General features: G+C 27.1%; 2 protein-coding genes across 2 annotated transcripts in view; both read left to right on the forward strand.

Moving 5' to 3' along the window:
- The first annotated feature begins 4194 nt into the window (after positions 1-4194).
- Positions 4195-18833, forward strand: LOC113373101 (allantoinase-like). Its single transcript, XM_026613424.1, is given in 6 exon segments — positions 4195-4256; positions 12280-12318; positions 16789-16922; positions 17141-17738; positions 17740-17789; positions 17792-18833. Coding segments are annotated over 6 exon segments (1449 nt in total). The 5' UTR covers positions 4195-4236; the 3' UTR covers positions 18400-18833.
- Positions 18834-19563: 730 nt separating this feature from the next.
- LOC113373789 overlaps positions 19564-24149 on the forward strand; it is a 19018-nt gene continuing 14432 nt past the window's right edge. Inside the window, exons 1-5 of the mRNA XM_026614063.1 lie at positions 19564-20057; positions 21545-21771; positions 21890-22326; positions 22475-22589; positions 23197-23291. Of these exons, the coding sequence (XP_026469848.1) occupies positions 19787-20057; positions 21545-21771; positions 21890-22326; positions 22475-22589; positions 23197-23291 (1145 nt within the window). The 5' untranslated portion in view covers positions 19564-19786. The remainder of the gene's footprint in view (positions 20058-21544; positions 21772-21889; positions 22327-22474; positions 22590-23196; positions 23292-24149) is intronic.

Below are 24149 nucleotides of genomic sequence, written 5' to 3' on the forward strand. Positions count from 1 at the left end.
TGTACTATTTCGCATTATACGTGTAGAACGTAATATATAATAATGACAAATAATAACGAACAGTTTTTTTTTTACTTTCAAAACAGGATGTGTCTGTGTTAGACATTAATTTTTGGTCACCTACGCAGCAAAAGTTGTTTTCTGTTATGAAATGTTTAATTGATTTTTGAACACATGAACTTTTTTGTAATGGTAAATTATAATTATTGTGCTGAATATCTGAGCAGATAATTTTGTATTGTTTTGTCTGTTTGTCGGAGCTTTGACATTATAATTGAAATAATAGATTAGAAAACTGGATATTGCATTAGCATAAAATACTTATAAAATTATTTCAGGGTTGTCCAACCGATTTTTTTATATTTAAAAACTAAAAAGGAGAAAGAAGCTCCCGAATCTTTATCTCTACTACTTCAGATAGTTAGAGGGCGTCCATTAATCACGTTTTTAGGGGGAGAAGGGGGGCTTTGAAAAAAATCACAAAATATCATGTGGGGGATCTCGAGGGAGGGGTACAGTAAAATATCACGTGTATTTATTTTTCATCTGAATTTTATATAAAAAATGCTAACATTTTCAAAAAAAATTACAATATATCTTGTAACTAAAAATACACGTAATGTTTGTTTGGGAAGGAGGAGAATATCACCACAAGTCACCAAGGGAGTCTACATAAATTCTTAAAAAATCGATCATGTGATTAAATATCATATAATTATAACAGAAAGCACAATCACAAAATTGAAAACCTTTCAATACTCGATTGCTAAAAATAATTTGATTTCAATTATAGAGCTATTGCTGATAAATATATTATTAATCCGTAACGTTCTAACTAATTTATTTTATTTTTAAGCAAAACCTCCACTATTGATAGTAAAACTAAATTATATTAAGATGCAAAACTGAAGTGAATCTAAATCTAATAACATCTGTTAATAATTAATTACGATTGAGTTTATGATTTTTTAAAGGCTTTAATCATGTTAGTGCGCTAATTAATTGTTTAAAGAGGTTTTTTTTTGTGACCCACATAAATACCAATAAATTTCCCAATTTTGATAATAATGAAGTAACGAATCTTGATCGCCCACAAAATGCTTCCATTACGCCCTCATTTAAATTTTTGTATAATTCGTGTAAATATAAAATTAGACGTATCAATCAGATGAGAAACATGTTTTTTATTTGTAATAAAACAGTTCTCCAATGAATTTTTCAAATTTTCCATAATTTTGAAAACAAGATTTGAATATTGAGCCACGATTTTTTACCCCTCTGGCCACTATTCATATCTACGTGAATATACGTGACTAAAGTGATAATGTTCTTGAATTTAATACACATGTTTCATTTTTATTTATTTGCAATGATTTTCTATAGTTTTTAAAAAACAGTTCTGAACTCTTATTCTTCCTAAATTGGATAGATTTTAGTTTTACTAATTTTTAGACAGTAATCAGTACTTTACATTTCTAAGAGCTGTTGTGATGAAACTTCTAATTAACTACCTGGCTTTTTAGAAGTCAACCCAAAGTAGTCTCTCGATCTAGAGATTATTTCAGATTTCAAGTAAAAAATGCATATTAAAAATACACAAGTGAACTTGATAAGGAAGTTAATAGTTTTCTTGCTGGAAAATAATTCGTAATGCATGGCCATGAAGTTAATTTTCACCATTTTGCCAGTCCTGGATTAAAAGCTTGAAAACTAATAAAAAGTTCTTTGTTAATGTTTGTTTTCATTCGCAAATTTCTAAATTTAATAACTATTTTCAGAGAAAAAGTTTATACTGAGGCTTAAGACATTTTGGCCGAATTTTGATAAAGGTTTGGTGCCCTTATTCCTGGGATCACATTTGGAACGCAGCTCATTCAGAATGTTGCCCAACAAGCATTATTGTTCTATATCAAATTTGTACTTAAATCATTTTAATGTTATTCCCGATCGGCTAACATCAAACAATTGTTCTCAAAATATTCACCTACAATAGATGTATATAACACTATCCAACGGCTATTAAATATCGTTACGGTCTAAAGGGTCTTATGAATAAGTTAGAAAGTGCTCCGATACAGAATATGCAATTTGCACGAACACACCCGCATACAATTACGAACGAACCTAGATATTTTATATTTATTTGCTACATTGAAGATCATAGATAATACAATTTGCAGATTTTCATTACTGAGCTGTCTTAAGTTGCGATTTATGAATTGAGAATTCTACGAGGTATGCTTTAGGAGAGGTGTACACGGATCGAAATTCCTAGATCACTTGACTTTTAGGGTTCATTGCTTATAAAGATTTTATATGAAGTATTTTATATTTTTTATCATCTTCAGTCTTTTTATATATATATATATATATATATATATATATTTATCTATCTGACTCAAATTAAAGCAATAGAAATAAAATTTTATAAACTATACTTAAAAAATGTGTCAAATTTGTTATTAACTTTTCGTAGGCTAAGTCATTGTAATTGTCTTAAACTTGAAATTGAAAATTTTCACATTTATTTGCCTTTTGAAGGTTTCTGAACATTTTGGCATACGTCAGAAAAAATGTATGTGTATGTATGTATGTATGGATACAACTTTTCGTCCACGTTTTCGGGCGCACGGATCAACCGATTTGAATGGTTCAAAAAACATTCGATTCCCATTGATGAGGAGATGTGCTGATTAGTTTTTGGCAAAGACAGGTCCAGCCGTTTCGGAGATATGAAGCAAAAAGTGCAGAGAGTATAAATCGAGTTTTTGAGAAAGAAAGAATGAAAAATGGTGATTAGTTTTTGGCCAAAGCAGGTTCAGCCTTTTTGGAGATATCAAGCTAAATGTGCAAAAAGTGGCAGCTTTTGAGAGAACTAAGCATCCGATTTGAATGATTCTAAAAACTGTCTGCTTGTGTTGACGAAACATTTGCTTTAGAGGAAAAAAAATTCTTCTTTTATAGATATTGGATATCGATTGTCAAAAGTCTCATGCCTGGGTGATGAATTTCTTTTTACAATTTCTCTAGTAAATCATTGATTGCTTTATTGATGCAGACACGCCGGGAATGCTTATTTTTACTTGAAAATATATTCCAATCTATATTGTTTAACCAATGCAACTACTGCTTGACATCAGGGCTGTTCGAGGCAGTATCAAACTTTCTGGAACTTCTGATAGAAATCCTGAAATACCGCTGCGTATTCGTATTATTAACTATAATTATTTGTACAATTTTATCATAAATTCTATTGATATTTGAAATATGCTCTTATGCAATACAAAAATAAGTAAAAAAAAAATTTTTCCAAAAATGTAAATATAATATGCAATAACTAATGCGAAGAATGAATCTCATGATTTTGGTGATTCTATTTTCGATGCGTTTATTAGAATAATTTTTAAAATTAATGATTTGACTCTCAATGCATAATGTATTTAATATCGGATTGTGTATTAAATTAACTAAAAATTACAATTAAAACATTTTTTTTCTTTTCTCAAATCTACGGTGGTTTATGGACTTAAATAAATAATAAATTATTAAAATTGTATATGTAAACCCGGTCTGAGACCATATCTCGATCAACTTGATTAACGGTAACTAGGTCGTCTTTTGCCTTTTGTAATAAACCGTTGAATTTTTACCTTTTATGTGGTGCATTCAAAGTAACACGAATACAATAGCTGAAGATAAGTTAAATGAAGTTCAAATGTATTGTTAAATATTCATAAGCATGTCTTGCAATAAATGAAATATTTTATTTCAAAAGAACTTCTAATCTTTATTGTCAAATATTTTCATTTGAATTTAATTTCAGTCTGGCATACTTATTTTCAATGTACCATGATATGCAATTTATGAATATTTTTCAATATTTTGCGAATAATATATTGCAGAAGATGAAATTACTAAAAATAACATAATGTAATTAATCATGATAGTACAATATAATATAAATTAGAAAGATCTTTTATTATAAAAAGCTCCTGGTACTAAATTGTTTGGTGAGACACATTGAAAGATTTTTGCTTTTTTATAAATACCGATATACAAAGAAATCATTAATTATTATGTTGATTATTGATTGATTTGATCATTGTACTTCACTACAATGATCAAATAGAAAGACATATAAATATTTTTAATTTTTTCTTTATTTTAAATATACTAAATTTATTATTTATTGTTAGTTATGATTTTATTGCAGAAGTAATCTATTACTGAATCAAAATGAAAAGCAGTACCTGTATGTGAGTTGATAATAATGATACTTAAAATTTTTATTTTTCCTAAACATATTTAAATAGTATATGAATACTATTTAAGTATTATAATTAAGAGATTTGTAAGTATTTGGAAATGTGCTTTGTGATGCATGTCTTAATTTATAAGAAGTGAAATATTTGGGGCAATTATTTTTGGCAATTTGTGTATTTTTGCTTGTGGTTTGTAATGCATGATATGATAATTTTATTCAACAATCTTATACAGATTTTTTGTGAATATCATCAGGACAACAAAAAAAATTATAAACTATGACTTGATATACCACTTACTTGATCAGATTTCTAATGAAATTCTGGTACAATATTGAGCGAACCGAATCTTCAGCAAAATATTTTTGTTATAACCAAAATAACTATTCAAACTCATTTAATGAAACTTATTAAATTAAACTTCACATCCATAAATAATTTATTCTAATATTTTGGTCTTTATCATAAAAAAAAACAGAAAAACTATTTCCAATTTAATTTAATTCAAGCTCAGGCAAATACTGAACACAAAACAGCTTAGCAATTATATATAACAATTTTTATCATAATTACATTTTTTAACATATATTTAAAATGTTCTGTGAAACGTGTCATATGGCATAATGTATTATCGAAATGAATGGAACTGAAAAATAATATTTACCAGCAAAAAATATCACGTTCCGGGGAAATAACTGCGATTAACTAAATATATTACGTAGTACGTTACATTTTAAATCATAAAATAATTACACTTACATGATTTGCAATTGATAGGCGATATTAAATGCACATTTGTTGATAATGGGACACAAACACAAGGAACATTTTATTCAATTTTGGTCTTAGACGATTCAGAATGACTTGGATCGTCGACGAGATAAAATTCAAATTTTCTGTTGAAAACATATTCGTTAATATGGACCATCTGTGTATCTAATATTAATTTAATCGACAACGGTTCTTACTCAGGCTAAAATCATTATTTTTCCAAAGAGGGAGTTGACCATCAAACTTTAAGGTAAGGTCAGTTTATAAACGCCAGCTGAATGAGTTTCATAAATAAAAGTGAGTCATTTTGATACAGATGCCCATGTGGCATTTTTTCAATTTTGAGAGTAGATTTGATGCAAAGTTTATATCAAAATAATCTATTTTCTGATTCATAAAGCTGTAAGTACGCATGTCTGATAAAGAGCTTTTAATAAATTTCTATAATATGATATATTAAGGAGCATTGTAATATATACACATTCACATTTTGCTGCATGTATTATGTCAGTTAGTTTTATATGCATATCTATCTAATTATAATGAGAAAAAATGAATTTTAGATATAAAATATCACATGGTTATATTTAGTGCAGTCCGTAAAATGATATTTATAAATATATTGTTCCGCTTGTTGATTTATATATCGCGCAATTGATTTTTTGTTATATATTAAATATTATTTATTATATATTAAATATTTCATATTTAATTAATTATTAATATATAATAATTATATATTGATATATCATATTAAATTTATATGTTATATTTATTCGAAGTGTTATATATCATATATTTTTCTGTATAAAATTAATTAATAAAGGAATCATGAATAGCTTTTTTATAGTCTTGAACAGCAATTTAAAAAGCTGTAAATTTCACACTACGTAAATAATTGGTTTTTGATTAAGAATTGCTATTTTAAAACTTAGTAGTCATTTAAATTTTAAGAACAGGAATAATTTTAATAGATTTTTTTAACAGTTATTATTGAATTCGTTACCAACTTAGATATATATATATATGAAGGGATTATTTTTTTCAAGAACTGCTATTTTAAAACTTAGTAATCATTTAAATTTTAAGAACAGGAATAATTTTGATAGATTTTTTAAGAGTTTTTTTTTTGAATTTGTTACCAACTTGGACATATATATAAAGGGATTTTTTTTTCAAGAACTGCTATTTTAAAACTTAGTAATCATTTGAATTTTAAGAACAGGAATAATTTTAATAGATTTTTTTAACAGTTATTTTTGAATTCGTTACCACCATGTCCAGCACTAAAAGAACAAAAGCATTACAATGTCGATTAAAACATAAAGTTGCAATATCAAATAGAATATTTCTGATAAAAAGTCAACCAAACCTTTATTTTTCCTAATTTTCATTCTTTGTTTCTGTAAATTTTGTTCATTTTCATTGATTCTTCTAAAGGGCATTGAAATTCATAACTGTATATCGACTTGTACAAATATTTGAAATTCATGCTTCATTTTAAAGATATAAATCTCTTTCATGGTAATTTATCATATTTCTTAAACTGTAAACTCTGGACCTAACACAGATAAAAGAATTAGATGTTTTGTCTTCATTTAACGAATATAAATCATACATAATTTTACTAGCTAAATAGATTAAATCATTTAGCATTCTAAAACATTTTTTTAATAAAATGTTTTAATCCTATTATTTTTAATAATCCTTGGTAATTATTTCTGTCATGATTAACGAATATAAATCATGCGTAAAATATGATTTTTCTAGCTAAATGCATTTGATTATTTAGCACATAAAATAAATATAAAATATAGGTTTTTTTTAATAAATTTGTCTTATGATTGTGATAATATTTATATGATTTAAAGATTCATAATCAAGTTTTAATTTCCTTCAATTTACCCCCAAAAAGTAAACTAATAATCATTATTATAGGGTAAGAAATGCTAGAGTTAAAATGTTATTAAATCCAAAAAGAATCATTATCATTTAAATGCTTTTTTGATATTTTGTACTTGTATAAATTTGAATAACCTGTTTAAACGTTTTATTTTTACAAGTAATAAATATTGTTTATAGATTTTAGCTATTCTATTATTTACATATAGTCTTCATCTTTAAAAAATAATTAGTTGTAGGAAATTGAGAATCACAGCGTAAATTATGTAGAAAACGTTTGCGTAAAATTTATTTAAAAAATATTTATATTTATGGATTATTATATATAACGTTCAATCAAAATCACTAACTTTTAAATGATAATTTTATATTTTGTACTTGTATAAATTTGAATAATACGTTTAAATATTATATTTATACAGGAACTAATTTAATTAGTTCCATTAATGTCATAAACCATGTATAAATGATTTAGCTATCTTATTTATTCTATATACCACGTTCTTTCTTGAAAAATAATTTGCTCGGACGTATTTTCATTTTATTATATTGGCCATGAAACGACAATCTTCATGGCATTGAGCTTTTACACGGGATGGTTGCTGCCCCCGGTAGAGGAGGTAGTGGAGAGTTTATTGGAACTAATTATTCACTTCTAAAAATAAAGCCACAAAACAACAAGTGTAATAAATAACCAATGAATATATCTTCTTTCATTATAACTTAGTGACAAATCAGTGATTGTAATAAAAACTGCAACAAATACATAATATATAAACAAATCAGTATTTAACATCCACAGCTACAAGGGTTATAATTATAGTTTTAATAATTTTCATAACTACGTTGGCAATTTCAGCCTGAATTTTGTGCGCTTAAAATGCATTTACGAACCAATTACATTATATGCAATTAATTTCCTTGGATAAATATTTTAATCAATCACCGATGCATTATTTTTTTATTTTACCAATGTTTAAATGTCACTTTCATTGTCGCTGACTATACTTGTTTGCCTCTTTTCTTGAGCATAACTAGTTTGTTAAGAGCGTGGGTAGCTGCCTGTACCAGTAATACTCAAGATTTCATAGCAAGTGTGTGTTTTATTTAATATTTTATCGTAAGTGTATAGAATAAAAGATTTAATATCGTTTTGTTTGAACATGTATGATTTTTTCAACATTTTTATTCATTCATATGCATGTCTTCATTTATTTTTCTTAATTTGTTATTACTTGGGGATCATCTTGGCTGTTGTCTTCTAATGGGCCGTCGAACGTGAGAGTTAGGACTAATGGATGACCCTTGAATTTTGCTATGATAGCTTTATATTTTTTATAAAAAAGATTTATGAAATCTATGACAAATACATTAATAATCTTCATATATTAAAAATGGTATTATATTTAACTCATCAATTTTGTTTTTAACTCAGATAATGATGAGTCACATTATCTTTGGGCAGGTTAATATTGGGCAGTGTTAGATTCTAAAGGAATTAAATATTATATATATATATATATATATATATATATATATATATATATATATATTAGGATGCTCCTTAATATGGATGTCTTCGAATATTCATGGTCCCACGCGCTCAAATGCTTCCAAATTGATAACAAAAAAACTGAAAGTTTTAACAGAACATAGTCCGCACTCCAACCAAAGTTTCTTGGTTCCTCTTCTTAACTAAATAATTATTTTATGAAATATATCAAAGTTTTGTTGTAAATTTGTTATTTATGGTCATTTTTTTTATCAATTTTGAAGCATTTGAGCTTCTGGGAGCAAGAAAATTCGAAAATATCCATATTAAGGACTACCATTATATACATATATTAACTGGTTATAATATATATACATATATTAACTGGTTACATACAAATGAGCAATTTTTAATAAACAGGTACTGAAACTTTATAACAATTTTCGATACAATTAATCGAATAAATGTCGAACTTGTACCAAGAACAAGAGATAGATATATTTTATAATTTTCACAATTTAATACCAATTCTTGTTGAAATTTTTGAATTATTTATAAATTCTTGTCGAACACTTTTGTTGCTTCTATGGAAAAATATATGTGCTATTCATTGTCAGTCGGTTAATCTCATTTTTACTTGGTAATTGAATCATATTGATTAAAGCCATTCGTTTAAATGATTTGTAAATGACTAAAATGGTTCTTAAGTTTTTATAAAAAACGGGGATATATCTAAATGGTATTTTTTTAATTTTATGTCTATTATTATGTGAACTATTGGAATTAGTGCAACCATCTCTATACCTATCAGGAAGTTAAAAATTACTGTAAATTCCAATTATTTTCATCGAGATCGCTAATTCATTTCCTCGATAACCTTATACAGGTCTTAGGTATTCGTACTAATGTTCATTTCCGAAATGCCGTTAGAATATTTTATTAGCATGACTGATGGATGAATTCCACGCACTTTCTGAATCGGATATGAATGCATTGTGGACAATGGGAGCAATATAAATGGAAATAGTCGATGCCTAAGAAAATATTTAATTAAAATTATTAATTAATTAATTTATACTATTCACAAGTCATTACATGTTACCACAAATAAGAGGTCTTTAAATATTTGGAAATCATCATCCATGATATTTTCTTTACCAAATTTTTAGATTAATTAGTGTCCTCATTCCAATTTTAAGAAAATTACTATAACTTGTTATATTTTTCAACTAGGTGGAACTATAAGAAGGTAGAACTATATATTTTGAATCATCATCCATGATATTTTCTTTACCAAATTTCTAGATTAATTAATGTCCTAATTTCAATTTCTAAGAAAATTATTATAACTTTTAATATTTTTAAACTAGGTAGAACTAATTATTTGCAATTTGTGTTTAAAAAAAAAGAAATTCTTAACCTTATTCCTTAACAGATTCTCGAACAAATTAGTAAATACTTGATGATTTTTTCTTAGATTACACATTTTTACTTGTTTAACATTAATTTATGATGATTTATATTAAAATCTTTTCAATACCTTGCATAAAAAATAAGACTTTATTATTTTCATTCATTTCATTCATTTTAAGTTGTTAAAAGTTGATTCCTTAAATAAAGTTTTAAATCTTGTAACATCATATATAATTTTACACTTATCAATGGTTCTAATTTCATTTTATGCTAATATAATGGGCATGTTAATTTTATGATTTTTAATTGAAATTATTTGGGGAACGGTTTTTGCTAATTCAATGAGAAGTACCAAAATCATGCAATTTTAGGTTAGAACTCTACGTGGCTTTAGGCTTTTTTAACTCAAAGTTTATTGGATTTTCTTTAAACTTTTATAATTTTTGGTTCTTCGCCGAAAACAAAACAATAACAAACAGATTAAACGTCATGCACACATATTTTAAATCTAACATTTTTAAACAAAAATCATTCAATTTCAGGTTTAAAAAACGTGAGCTCAGACCAATCACAGTTTATAATAAAATCATGTTTATTTTAAACACACATGGTTTTCTAACCTAAAATTGCATAAATTTTGAGCAAAATGTTAGTTTGTTTTTTTAAATTATTTGTGTAGTGTATTTTTTCTTGTTGTTGATGAGGCACATTTTGTTTTAGATGAGGAACCAAAAATCATAAAATTTTAGGTTAGAAAACCACGTGATTATACATAGTTTATAATAAATTAGCCTATTTTAAACCTACGTGGTTTTCTAAGCAAAAGTGAATAATTTATAATTAATTATTTATAATTAGATTATTTTTTTTAATTGTTTGTGTTTTCCCTTGTTGCTGTTGCTATTTTTGATGAGATTCATTTTGTTTTTGAAACTGTACAATTTTAAATAAATTTATTTTTGTATATATTTGTGTGTGTGTATTTGCTTTAAGGAAACATTAAGTTGTAGAAGGAATGTCTATTTTAATTCCGATTTATCGCTTTGTTATGCGAATATATGTACTTGCGTATCACAGACGGCTAATAAAATTATTCATTAGCCATAAAACAACAATTACTCGAAGGGTGCTCTTAGAAGATTTAATTATGTTGCTGGGAAGTTGCATGATGGAATTTTTATTTTTACTTATCAAGAAAACACATTTGGTGCTAGTGTATAGATATGAAATCTTTTTAACCAAAACTCTTATAATTAATTGTTGGAATGTTAGAAATACGCTGGATTTAATTCGCTGGGAATTGCCATTAAATTCGCTTGTGTTTGGGCATAAAAAGTAGATGATAATTATTTTATGAGTGATAAAATTATTTGAATGCCTGAAATTCTAGATTTTAAATATTTTAGAATTTCTATTACTTTAATGCCTGATATTTAAACAGAATTTTAATATTTTTAGATTTAAATTGGATAAATATATAGTTATTTATAGAAATAAAACCAACATTTAACTTCGAATGAATATGCAAATCAATAGTCTTGCAATACACCAAAGCAGTTATCTATTTTAGATTGTGACTGCAATAAAATTTGTTACATAAAGTTAAAGACTCAACACTTTTTGGCAAAAACTCATTTGTTTGTTTACTGAAATTTGCATTACTATTTATTGGCAAAATGCCTAGTCTCGCCATTATGTTATGTCTAGTTCATAGAAATCTCAGTTTGTAATGATGATAGATCTCAGAATAATAATTCTATGAAAAGTAATCAAAGACTAGAAGTCAATAAATGTGAGTAAACAAAAAAATGTATAACTGAATGCAGTTTTCTAAAAAAAATTTCTTGTGTTATGAACTAACTTTTTATATTTTGTTAATATTTTTATTATTTGTTGATCTCTCATTAGCTATAGATTGTTAATACAAACCAGGAGTTCTGGCACATTTGGTGTTCATTTGCTCTATTTTAAATTTTGTGCCTCGATTTGTAGTTATAAAAAACTATAATATAATAAAGATTTTTAATTGTTAAATCTTTATGGTCAAGCAATAAGATTCGATGAATTCCAAAAATAATATTTATGGATATAAAATTTGTATTTCTTGCATGCTCTTTGGTGTGTTTTCAAAAGTTGTATAAATAATGTAAACTTTTATGCATGACTTCTTTGCCTTTGCTTGCTTTTCTCTTCATATAACGAAATGACAATAAATACAATTTTCTTCTAACTTTCTTTTCAATGGGAACTGTTCTCAGAGTCTTTTCTTTGGTATTTCCTAATTAATTGTGTGGTCAGGTTGCAGTTATTGCAATATTGTATTAGTTTCTTCTTATTGGTGATTTGGACTTGTTTCGACTTTTTTCATATTAAATGGAATGTAATTGTGTTTGTCAATATTTTTAATATTTAATTAAAATTTTATTTTTCATTTTTTAGTTTTCTTCTGGTCATTATGCTGAATTGCAAGAACCTTGTGTAAGTACCATTAGATATGTATCAATTTTATATTTTGATATGCTATAATATTATTATTTTAAAAATTTATATATTGTTTATTTATTTATGCATATAAAATTACAATAGTATAATTATTGTATTGTATATCTGTTAAATTGCTTCATTTGCTTAATTCGGATTATTAAATTTTATTACACGTTCTTATTTAATTTTAAATATTTGAATTGTTTGATTATTGTACGAGCAATCTGAGAGTAAACTTATTAAATCCTTGCTTTAACATGTTCAATTAATAAATTGATATTTAAATAATTTTATAATTCTATTGTTGTAATTTTAGTTATTATCTTGCTGTTATTTATTTAGTGTCATACAAAAATTTTACCCAAAATATTAAAATGTGATTATTAATAAAACGTATAATTCATTTATTTATTTATAATGTTTATTAAAAGCACGAATACCATATAGATCTAACGGTAACAAAATTTAAAATGGAAATGCTAATTGTGGCGTTAATTGATATTTAAATTTTTTTCTAAATGTTAATATAAAGATAAATTGCTGTTATTTTATTTAATGTTATACAAAACTTTTACCCAAAATATTTTAATCAATATTAAAATGTAATTATTTATAAAACGTATTATTCATTTATTTATTTATAATGTTTATTAAAAGCACGAATACCATATAGATCTAACGGTAACAAAATTTAAAATGGAAATGCTAATTATGGCGTTAATTGATATTTAATTTTTTTTTCTAAATGTTAATATAAAGATAAATATTATGCGTATTTTTCAACTATAATAACTCATTTAATCAATATCAAACTGTATGCGAGAATAAATTATAAGTCTGCATCATTTATAAAAAAATTAAAATATCTGTAAATTCATTTGTTATCAATCAATTACCAGCGCAGATATAATTACAAAATAATTAACAAAATTAAATCAATAACAATAACAAAAATATATCAATTAGAGAGAATATTTTAATAGCTTTTGTTAGATGAAATAGAAAAATATAAATAATTTGGATTATTTTTTAGTTGATATATTTATTGATAAATCATTCTCTATAATAAAGAATGATAAATGAAATTGATAGATCAATTAGAAAAAAAATTATTTTCATATGATATATCAATCTTAATACACCTGAATTGATCTTTCACTTGCATTTGAAATTCAATCGCTTTTTCAATCATCCTCCTATAATATTTTTATTGAAATTAAATAATTAAGTATATATTTATATATATTATATTTATAGGTTTGAAGATTTTTATATCTTGAATTATAGATTTTTATATATGCTAAATAAAAGCAAAATACTGCTATTCTAAAAGATAAAGTTTTGTTTACATATTTATTACAATTCCCTCAAAGACTCATATTAACTGCATATCATATACAATCTCTACAAATCGTTTAAAATTAACCAAGAACCGTTTTCTCTCCAAAATATACATACACCGTACTTTCTACAATCCAAATTCAAACGGTATCGTCAATCTTAACAACATAAACATTGAATGAATGAATCATCAATAAATATAGAGTGTGATGAATTAATACTTACACTAAATTTGTTATTTCACGATGTCGTGTCTTCTGTAATAAAACTAATGATAATTCACAAATAATATTGATTGTAATCACAAAAAACACATGTTTAAAAAATTTCACTTATGATGTTAACACTGTCACTCAACAACCGCTACTAAAGTGAGTGTTGGTCGGGATTCGACTCGCGCTTCTTGAGAGCCATTAGCATAGGTAGGGATCGGCAGCGACTTCTAACCTGAAGTCTGCGGGCAGGTGAAATACTAGACATAGACAAGGCAGAGTCAAACACGTTTGATGGTAATTGATTTAATTAAATCAATTATTTAATAGAGAACACTTGGCGAAATTATTATTCCAGTGTCGTGCGATGGCGTTGGTTTGGCTTATTTTCTGGGGATAGGCGATTATTACTAGTAAAACCTTTGGTAGTCAAACATTGTCTAAGATAATTAATTTAATTGAATAAAACTTTGATATAAAGTACTATGTTTAGAGCATCCAACAGACAGTACGAGGGCGTTTTGCGTTTCTTGCTCATTTAGTGCAAAATAGCTACAACTTTTGATCAGATTCTGGAAGCAGGCAAAATAGTAGGCTAAGTGTTTCCTATGCTACTCCATTTAATTAAATAAACTAGTGGGGCGCATGGCATCGTGCTTTAAGGCAAATTGCTGGAACTTCCCGTACCAAACATTATTATTTTTTTAAAAACGATTAACATTTTTGAAAAAAAATTACTTCGAAAAAATTAGATTTTTGAGAAACTATAAATTTGACAAAAAGTTACTATTTTTTGACAAAAAATGTTTTCTTCATTTTGACATATTTTGAAAATTCTGAACTTTTTTTCAAAGCAATCGTACTGGCTTTAACTGCATAGAGACGATATGACAAAGCGCGTAAGCGCCGCGTCGGCGGCTAACGGATGAACATGGGTATGGAACTCATAACAATGTAAACAAAATTTATACTTATTGTTAAAATCTCTACAAAATATCCGATAATCTGATGTGCATATGTTTAATGATCATTTTTGACCGCCAAATGGCATTTTTTACTTTTTTCATTAGATTTCCGAAACCGCTAAACCTGCCTTCATGAAAATTTGATCAATTCTTTATCTTATCAATACAAGTAAAATGTTGAATGAATTAATGAAATCGGACGCTCCGTTCTCTTGAAAACTGAGTTACCGTTTTTGGCATTTTTTGCCCCGTATCTTCGGAACGGCTGGACCTGTCTCCGCCAAAAACTAATCAGCACATCTCCTTATCAATACGAATCGAACGTTTTTTAAATTATTCAAATTGCTTCATCCGTGTTCCCAAAATCGTCGACGAAAATTTGTATCCGCACAAACACACTTACACGCACATACACACACACATACATCAATTTTTTCTAAGGTATGCCAAACATTTGTTCAGAAGGTTTTGAAACGTAAAAATATATAAAAATTTTCATTATCGATTTTTTTGCGATTGCTATAATTTGCCCTATGGGAAGTTAATTATTCAATAGAGTTTGCACAGTGAAATTTATTATTAATATTCCAAAATTAAAGAACTAAAGATAAAAAGTAAAAATTGAAAAAATAGTACTACAGTTTATTTCAAACCCATTTTTTAATAATTAATTTAATTGAATAAATTCTTTATTAGCGCATATTTAGTAAAAATTTTCTTCCAGTGTCGTGCGATTGTGTTTTACGTTCTTTTGCTCATTTAGTATAAAAAAGCAACATTTTTAAGCTGATTTCTACAGAATAAATAAAGTAATAGATTACAAAAAGTCACAGTGGTTTAATGATAATTAATTTAATTAATTAAATACTACTAATGGTGAAATCATTATTGCATTGGTTTACCATGGTGTCTCAAGTTTCTTTCTCATTTTGAAAAAACAAAATTGATGATTGTTAATTAACCGAACTTTATTTTTCTATAAATCTTATTTGTTTAATTTGAAATTAATGTAATAATTTTCTAGCTATGCTGTTAACCATATTCTCATACTTTTTTTTTCTTCCAATTGAATCTATTTTCAAACTTTGTAAAGTAGTCAGGTTAGAATATATTTGGATCTTCCAATTTGCTAGTCCTCCAATAAAATTTAATTTGGATGCATTTACTATTTGCCTGATCACATTATACTGTGCCTCTTACACGATTACCATAGGTCCAAATAAGTTTGTTATCGAAGTTAGCGAAATAGTACTCAAATATTAAAAAAATAGCAACAACGTAGAAGACGACATTCTGCCCAATTCTAATTATTTTGTTTAAATGATATCCTATTTCAAGTTTTACTACACCTGATAGTTATCACTTATATTTATATAAACACTGATATGTATTGATACTAAATGTTTCCCCGGAATAGTAAACATGCCCCGGAAAATCCATAAATGTGTACTTAAAGTTTTTGTGGTATTTCCAACTTATAAAGTTGACATAATAATATTCAAATAAAATGTGCGGTGATATCACGTAATTTTGTATTAGAGATTGCAGCGCTAAATTATATAAATAAATAAATGTTATTAAAATTTAACGACTAAATAATAGATAATGTTAAAAAACTGTGCGACTATATAAGCATATACATGCATGTTATTATCAGTTTGGCTCGGTAAAACCAATCATAATAAACGTAATGAATATAATAAAAGTAATAAATATTCTTTTTCTGAATTATAATTATTTCTTTAAATAAGTCAAATAATCTGTTTTCTTTTATCTAAATGTAAAGCCTCCGATGCAAAGGAAGAAATATGAGTTTTTCATATAAAATAAAGTTAAAGGCTAAAAGAATCAAAATGAAAACTTATATGGGTTTGTAGAGAGATCGTTATATTTATGTTTAATTTTTTTTTCTTAATCCAAAATTAATTTATTTCTAAATCCAAAAGTAATGCTGCGTGCACCAACAACGCGCCTCCAATGAAGATATTCCGTAGCCGAAGAGTTCTTCTCGGTGATGGTACTGAAAGAGATGCTGGCATTGTAGTTGATTCCTCCGGAAGAATAAAAAGTATAATTTCAGGTGAATAACAAATTAATTTTATTTTGTAAGAGGCTGCTTGCAGAGCTCATATATTTTATCTAAAATATGTTATTATTTTAAAAATATGTTAAATATTGTATGAAAATGAAACAAATCAAATATAGAGCCGAAAATGAAAGTTTTAAATTTTATGCGATGGCCAATCTTACTAATTGAAAATAGTGAAACCGATTTTTAATTGACCTTTATAATTTTAGGAGAAGAAGTGGAAAGGATAGCTAACGAAACTAAAGTTGAGGTGTTGGACTACGGTCAATTTTCAATATGGCCAGGTGTGATAGACTCTCATGTGCACGTCAACGAACCAGGAAGAGAATCCTGGGAAGGATACACCACAGCTACTAAAGCAGCAGCTTGGGGCGGGATTACCACAATAGTAGACATGCCTTTGAATTCCATCCCACCTACAACTACTGTAGAGAATTTGAGAACAAAAGTGAATTCAGCCTGTGGTAAAACGCATGTTGATGTCGCTTTCTGGGGAGGCGTGATTCCTGGCAATGCGCACGAATTGTTGCCACTTATCAACGCCGGAGTAAGAGGATTCAAATGTTTTACAAGTGAAAGTGGTGTCGATGAGTTTCCACAGGTTACTAAAAATGATCTGGAAATGGCTCTAAAAGAGCTCCAAAAAGCAAATTCCGTACTTCTGTACCATGCCGAATTACCCGCTCCTCAAGGAAATGATACAAGCAATGAAACTGAGAAGTACATGACTTATCTAAAAACACGCCCTCCTAGTATGGAAGTAAATGCTATTGATATGATTATAGACCTCACAAAAAATATAAAGTTAGTCTCACATAGTGCATCTATCAGCAGCAGGTGCTTTACCGCAATTGAAAAAGCGCGCTCAGAGAACGTTCCACTTTCGATTGAAACTTGTCATCATTACTTAACCTTTGCTGCTGAAGATGTTCCAGATGGACATACTGAATACAAATGCGCTCCACCAATTAGAGAAGAAAGTAATCAAGAAAAATTATGGCAAGCTTTGGAAAACAGAGATATTGATATGGTAGTCAGTGATCATTCTCCATCACCTGCTGCACTGAAAGGCCTGTGCAATGGTTGTCATCCTGATTTCCTAAAAGCTTGGGGTGGAATTGCTGGTATGCAGTTTGGATTATCTTTATTATGGACCGGTGCTTCTAAAAGAGGCTTTAAAGCTCATGATGTATCTCGTTTATTATCTGCGGGACCTGCGAAATTAACTGGACTGGATGGCATAAAAGGACAAATCAAAGAAGGCTTGGATGCTGATTTAGTAATTTGGGATCCTGAGGAAGAATTTAAGGTCACTAAAGACATAATCCAACACAAGAATAAAGAAACACCATACTTAGGAATGACGTTGAAGGGCAAAGTTCATGCAACTGTTGTACGAGGAGACTTTGTTTACCGTAATGGACAACCATTCGAAATTCCAAAAGGAAATTTACTATTGAATGATTAAATGTAATAGATTAATCAAATTTTAGATGATTAAAATTGTTCTATTACTACAATAGCAACCTCTGCCTGAAAATTAACCGAACAAACTTCTAACATCCTTATTAATGTATAGATTTTGAATAATAACATAGAAATTATACTATTTTTTTGATGACTCTAATAAAAAAAATGTATAAATGGCCATGCCTGATATATTTTTGATAACCTTAATGAAAAAATGTTTAAATGGCCATGTCTGAAAAGATTTCTATGTGTATTTTTTTGTTAACATTTTATTGTTGAATGGATAAAAGATAAATACAATTTTATAAGCTGTTTGGATAAATTAATTTTGAATAAATCTATAATCATAGAATATGTTAAGTAGCAAATTAAAATATGGACCACAAACCACAAAATGTATACGAAATATAACTTATATGATATATGAAAATAGCTTTTTACTCTGAACACACACACACACACATATATATATATATATATATATAATATATATATATATATATATATATATATAAATAATATATATATATAAAAATTAAAAAAATCCAAAAATTCTTTGTTGAAATGAAGACTACCATTTAGTTTATTATATAAGTATAATTACAATTTAGTTCCATTGATATTGATAGTAAGAGCCTTGGACAATGATGTTATGTTGACCTTTTTTACATTTTAACTTTATATTTCTATATTACCAAATATTTAGAACCAATAAATATAATTTATAGAAAATTATACATATTTAAATATTATTCAAGCTCAAAGGTCAAAAAATAATTATATGCTTTTGATAATAACATATTAATGTGTTGTTATTTTCATAGTTTTACAAAGCTGAGATTTAAAGTACAATAAGTACTTCGTCTAATTGAAATAAGTTGAGTTTACGTGTAAAAAGTAATTATAATTGCTTATTGTAAATTTTTAAGTGTGAGTAAATATATTAATAAAAGTATATATTTCACTATAATATTCATATTTTGTATAGGTTCAGAACAATAACGTTACTGAATATTTTGCCTATCATTATTATCAAAAATTAAACGTGTCCATAATTTCATAATTTATAATAATTTACATTTTGAAATGCCCGCGCAAATTCTACTGTACTTTCTTACTTTGGCACCACTGCAATCGTCCATTTTGTTTTTAACAAGCCGAGCGGAATATAACATGTACATAGCGTGCTTTTTAAACAAGAAATAATTGAATAAGAATTTGATAACTGTTTATTCAATACTCCTATAAATTACTATTTTATAAGTTTTTTTAAAAAACAGATCACTATTTACATGTAATAGCGTGTTAATGACTTTCTGTTATAAGTAAATTTTGACATTTATGTGAACGTTTTTATTATATTGATTGTGAGTTAACCTTTTAAAATGCGGCGTAAAAGTGAACGAAATAAGGCGCGGTCTCCCGAGAAAAAACCCGAAAAATCTAGCCGCAGAACTAGACGTAGGAGAGGCTCTCCTGAAACCGACGAAGAACATGGAAGTGATAATGAGACACTGCAAAATGTTAAGACGCAGCCAGAAGTAGTATCAAAGAATCCTTCTACCGACAGTAAAGATTCTGTCAGTAATTCAGACGGGGAATCTAAGGGGCAATCAGTTTGGCAAGTAAAATCCGCTGATGCTCCCGCGGATTCTGGTGAGTAACACGTTCTAGTCTGATTTCTAAAATCATCTACCATATCATATTCACGAATCTTTTCTAAACAATACATGTGTTGTATTGATCTTTATTGTTACTCTTTTTGAAAATATAAGGAGGCTTGAAAAGTCTGGCGATCTACATGTTCACAATTTTATTCATACTGCTGCTTAATAAGACTTTTTTAATCTTTGCTCGAGAAGTGAAAATTGATAGTCAAATCTTACCTTTACATATATGTTTCTCAACTTATGAAGCGAACACAATTTTGAAATTTTTTGTTGAGAGTTTCAAGCTTTTTTTCTTGTCGATTGACAATATTTTAAACTACTAGGTTGAAATAAAGTAAATTTGTTAATAACTCTGCATGAATAAAATTTCTCCATGAAGAAATTCTCCACTTGAAAATGTAAGATGTGAGAAAATGATTGATATTTTGAGTATATTTATGTATTGATTCAAGGCATCATGTTACAGTAAATCCTAATAAGCAAAATTACATCCTTCTGTAGTTCATCCTTCTTATCTGGTCAAATTTTAAAACTACTTTTACTATCAATTCACTATATTATTTTCAAGAGTATTGTTATTAATATGTGTTAAATATCATACATAAAAAATGTACTTTCAATATGAAGTATTTTGACAATTAATTTTGATTAGAAACTGGGATAAGAAACAATTAAATAATTCTATTAGGTTGCCACAACTGATTTGATTAATTTATGCCTCAAGATATTTTTTTTCAACAATTGAAAATCTGTTTTAAAGTAGATTAAAGGATATAAAGCTTGTATTTTATATAGCTCCTTTTCAAGTTGTCTTACAATATTTTTAATAATACCTAATTTATGTATTGGCTAGGAATTATATTTTTTTTATAACTTATAAAGTTTAGTTGAAAATTATTTTTCTAATTATTAGGGTTGCCATATGAATGTGACTAAATTAATGTAAATAATTTTTTCTGCCAAACAATTGAGAGTCAGTATTAAGTTGCTAAATTCAATTAGATTTATATTTTAGGCAATGGACTCTGAACCTTGTTTAGGTCATTTTCATGTCTCTACAATAGGTTTTTGAGAATTTATAATTTTGAATAAAGTCCTAAAAAGAATTATTTGATTTATATTTTTAATATTTTAGGTGAGATTCAAAACTAAAGATATGCTTACAAAGACCGTCCTCTAGTGAACGAAGTCCTAGGAAGCATCATGGATCAAGTCAGGAATCAGCAGATTCCAGTGAAGATATAAGAAAAAAAGCGTTCGAAAAAACATTCTCATTCTAAAGGTGAATGTAGTGATAATAAAGTTGAAAAACAAGCTGATCAAACAGTTGATCCCGATGCTAATAATTCTGAACCAAAAGAATCTGCAGTTGTAAAAGATGAAGTCACAGAAAATATTAAAGTAGAGGAAATTTCTAATAATAAAGAAGGTGATAATAATGATATTTCTAATAAAGATGAGGTTAAAATGAAGAAGTAACTGTAGAACTTAAGACAGAACTAAAAGATGAAGCTTCTGAAGAACCACAGACTGTTGAAGATAAACCAGTAATTAAAGTCGAAGAGGCAATACATGTCCAAGAAGGTACCAAAAATGATGAAACAATTAAGGATGAAATACATACGACCGAAGCAAATGAAACACTTGAGAGCTGTTCAAAGGATCCTGAAATTTCAGAAATAAAATCAGAAATACAAGAGGTTAGTTTCACACTATTAATATTAGTCATAATAGTTTAATTTTTAAATTACATAAATATAATTAAATAAGTTATTTATTTGTATATAAGTTTAAAAATATTTATTTGTTAATTTTTAGAACTCTGAGGTTGATAAACTTTCTAAAAACTCTTTATCCAAGAGTTCTCCACAAGATTCTGATGCCATTCAGGAAAATCTAGTGCCTGAAGCAGTAAAACCTGAAATTCATGAGGCAAAACCTATAATTGAAGATGTAGTACCACAAGCTACTCAGGAAAATGCTACTGCTCAGGTTATAGAGTCGGAACATGTTCAAGAAAACGTTGCATCTCAAGATAATAAGCCAGAGCTTGTTCAGGAAAACAATGTGACTCAACATATAGAGCCAGGAGAAATTGTTGAGCATAGTAATACAATAACAAATAATAAAGTGAGTTCTTCAGAAAATAAAGAAATAATGCAACAAACTGAATCATCGTCCAGTTTAAATGATTCAGAAAAGGTTACAAGAAAACGGAAATGGGGCAGCAAAAATTCTGCCACATCTGAGAAGAAGTCTGCGATAGCGATCTCTACAGATTCTTTGAAAAATCTAATATCTGATGTAAAACCTTTGCCACTTAATGAAGTTCTTTTGGAAGAAAAGAACCAAAAATAGCGGTTGAGGAAACTAGAAAAAATAGGACTGATTCAAAATCCGTAGAGAAAAAAGACCTAGAACTAATTCCAAGTCTGAAGAAAGGAGAGAAAAATTATTAGAAGATAAATTAGATATGACAGCTATGGATTATGAAGCTGATGATCCGCCATCAGATAAGGTAAGAAAAGAATATACAAAAAGAATAATTCTATATAGATATGGTGTAGTTCTAAAAGTACTATTTTCTGTTCAGTTTAATATAAATATACATTGCAACTTTACATGTGGCAAATTTCTTCCTCTATGTTTCTGTTTTTGCATAGCCTTTTATAATTTTAAATGCTTCTGAAGTCAACTTGTTTTGGCCTTTGATATTAATAATAAATACTTGGTAATATTTTATGTTTCATTATAATAAAAGATTGTTTGATCTATAACCAAATAAAACATGAAAAGGTATGAAGTCATTTTAAAATAATTTTGATTAATTTTTATTATTTTGGTAATTAAATGAAGATGGAAATACTACTACTATTACAGTTTTATAATAAAGTATTTTCAGGTTGAAGAATATTTATTAGGTTTTTTGAGTATCTTCAATTTTTTTCTGTATATTTCTGAAAAATCACTTTTTTATGCTTTTGTTTTTCTTTTAACCCTAGATGTCTAGGGTCTGTCTTATGATTTGACAGATTGGTAAAAAACTTTATTTTTTTATGTTTGAAATTTTATATAGCATTATATTGTAAAATACATTATGTATAATAAATTTCTTGTGCTCCCAGAATCTGAACATGGAGAAAGAGAAGATAAGAAAAGAAGTAGGTCACGAAAATCTGAATCAGATAGAAATGAAAAATCTGATTCTGACAGAAATCAAGTAAGGTCTAGAAGAAGAATTTCAATAATGAGAATGTTCCAGAAAAGAAAGCTAAACAGAATTCAACTCAGAAACCTAGTGAAATACTGTATATTACAAATCTTGTGAGGCCATTTACAGTTTTACAATTGAAAGGACTACTTGCAAGGACGGGGAAATTAATAGAAAATGGTTTCTGGATTGATAATATTAAATCAAGATGTTTTGTTCGATATGAAAATGAAGAGTAAGTAACAATTTTTATATGTACATTTAGTGCTCAATATTGTTTTTTATATTAAATAACCTATAAAGGTTGTTTTTATTTTGTACTCAAACTTTTCTGCACAGGCTAAATATATAATTCAAAGTAATAAAGTCCTTGGACATGTCACACTATTACACAAAAACTCAGAGAAAGGCAATTTATTATATAAGTAATTGTCTTAAATAAAAATGCAAGACTTTGACACTATAAATATTGTCAAAGTCTTGCATTTTTCATCTTAATCTTTAATAATTTATGAATCAAATGTTTCTTTAAACATTTGAGCTTTTGCATAACTTAAATTATTATATATTATTGCGGCTACCCCTTTTTTAAATTTCGATTTTGTTTCTATTCTTTGATGTTTCTTTTTATATTGGTGATTATTTTTAAAAATGCCACTCTTCAACGAGAAGTAAGAAGACTTATAAAAATGCATTATTAACATTGGTTACAAATTTTATTTTTTACAACTCTGTGCAGCACAACTTGCAATTTTTAAACAAAATGCACTAAAAACTAAAAATTCAACAATACAAGTTATACAATACATATGTAGAAAAATAAAGAAAACAATAAATATAATCGATCATTTTTTTTAGTCAAGCAGT

The sequence above is a fragment of the Ctenocephalides felis genome, unplaced genomic scaffold (genome assembly GCF_003426905.1).
Source record: "Ctenocephalides felis isolate EL2017-DRISC unplaced genomic scaffold, ASM342690v1 CF-g0.4_SCAFFOLD_01604, whole genome shotgun sequence".
Classification (NCBI taxonomy): Eukaryota; Metazoa; Arthropoda; class Insecta; order Siphonaptera; family Pulicidae; genus Ctenocephalides; species Ctenocephalides felis.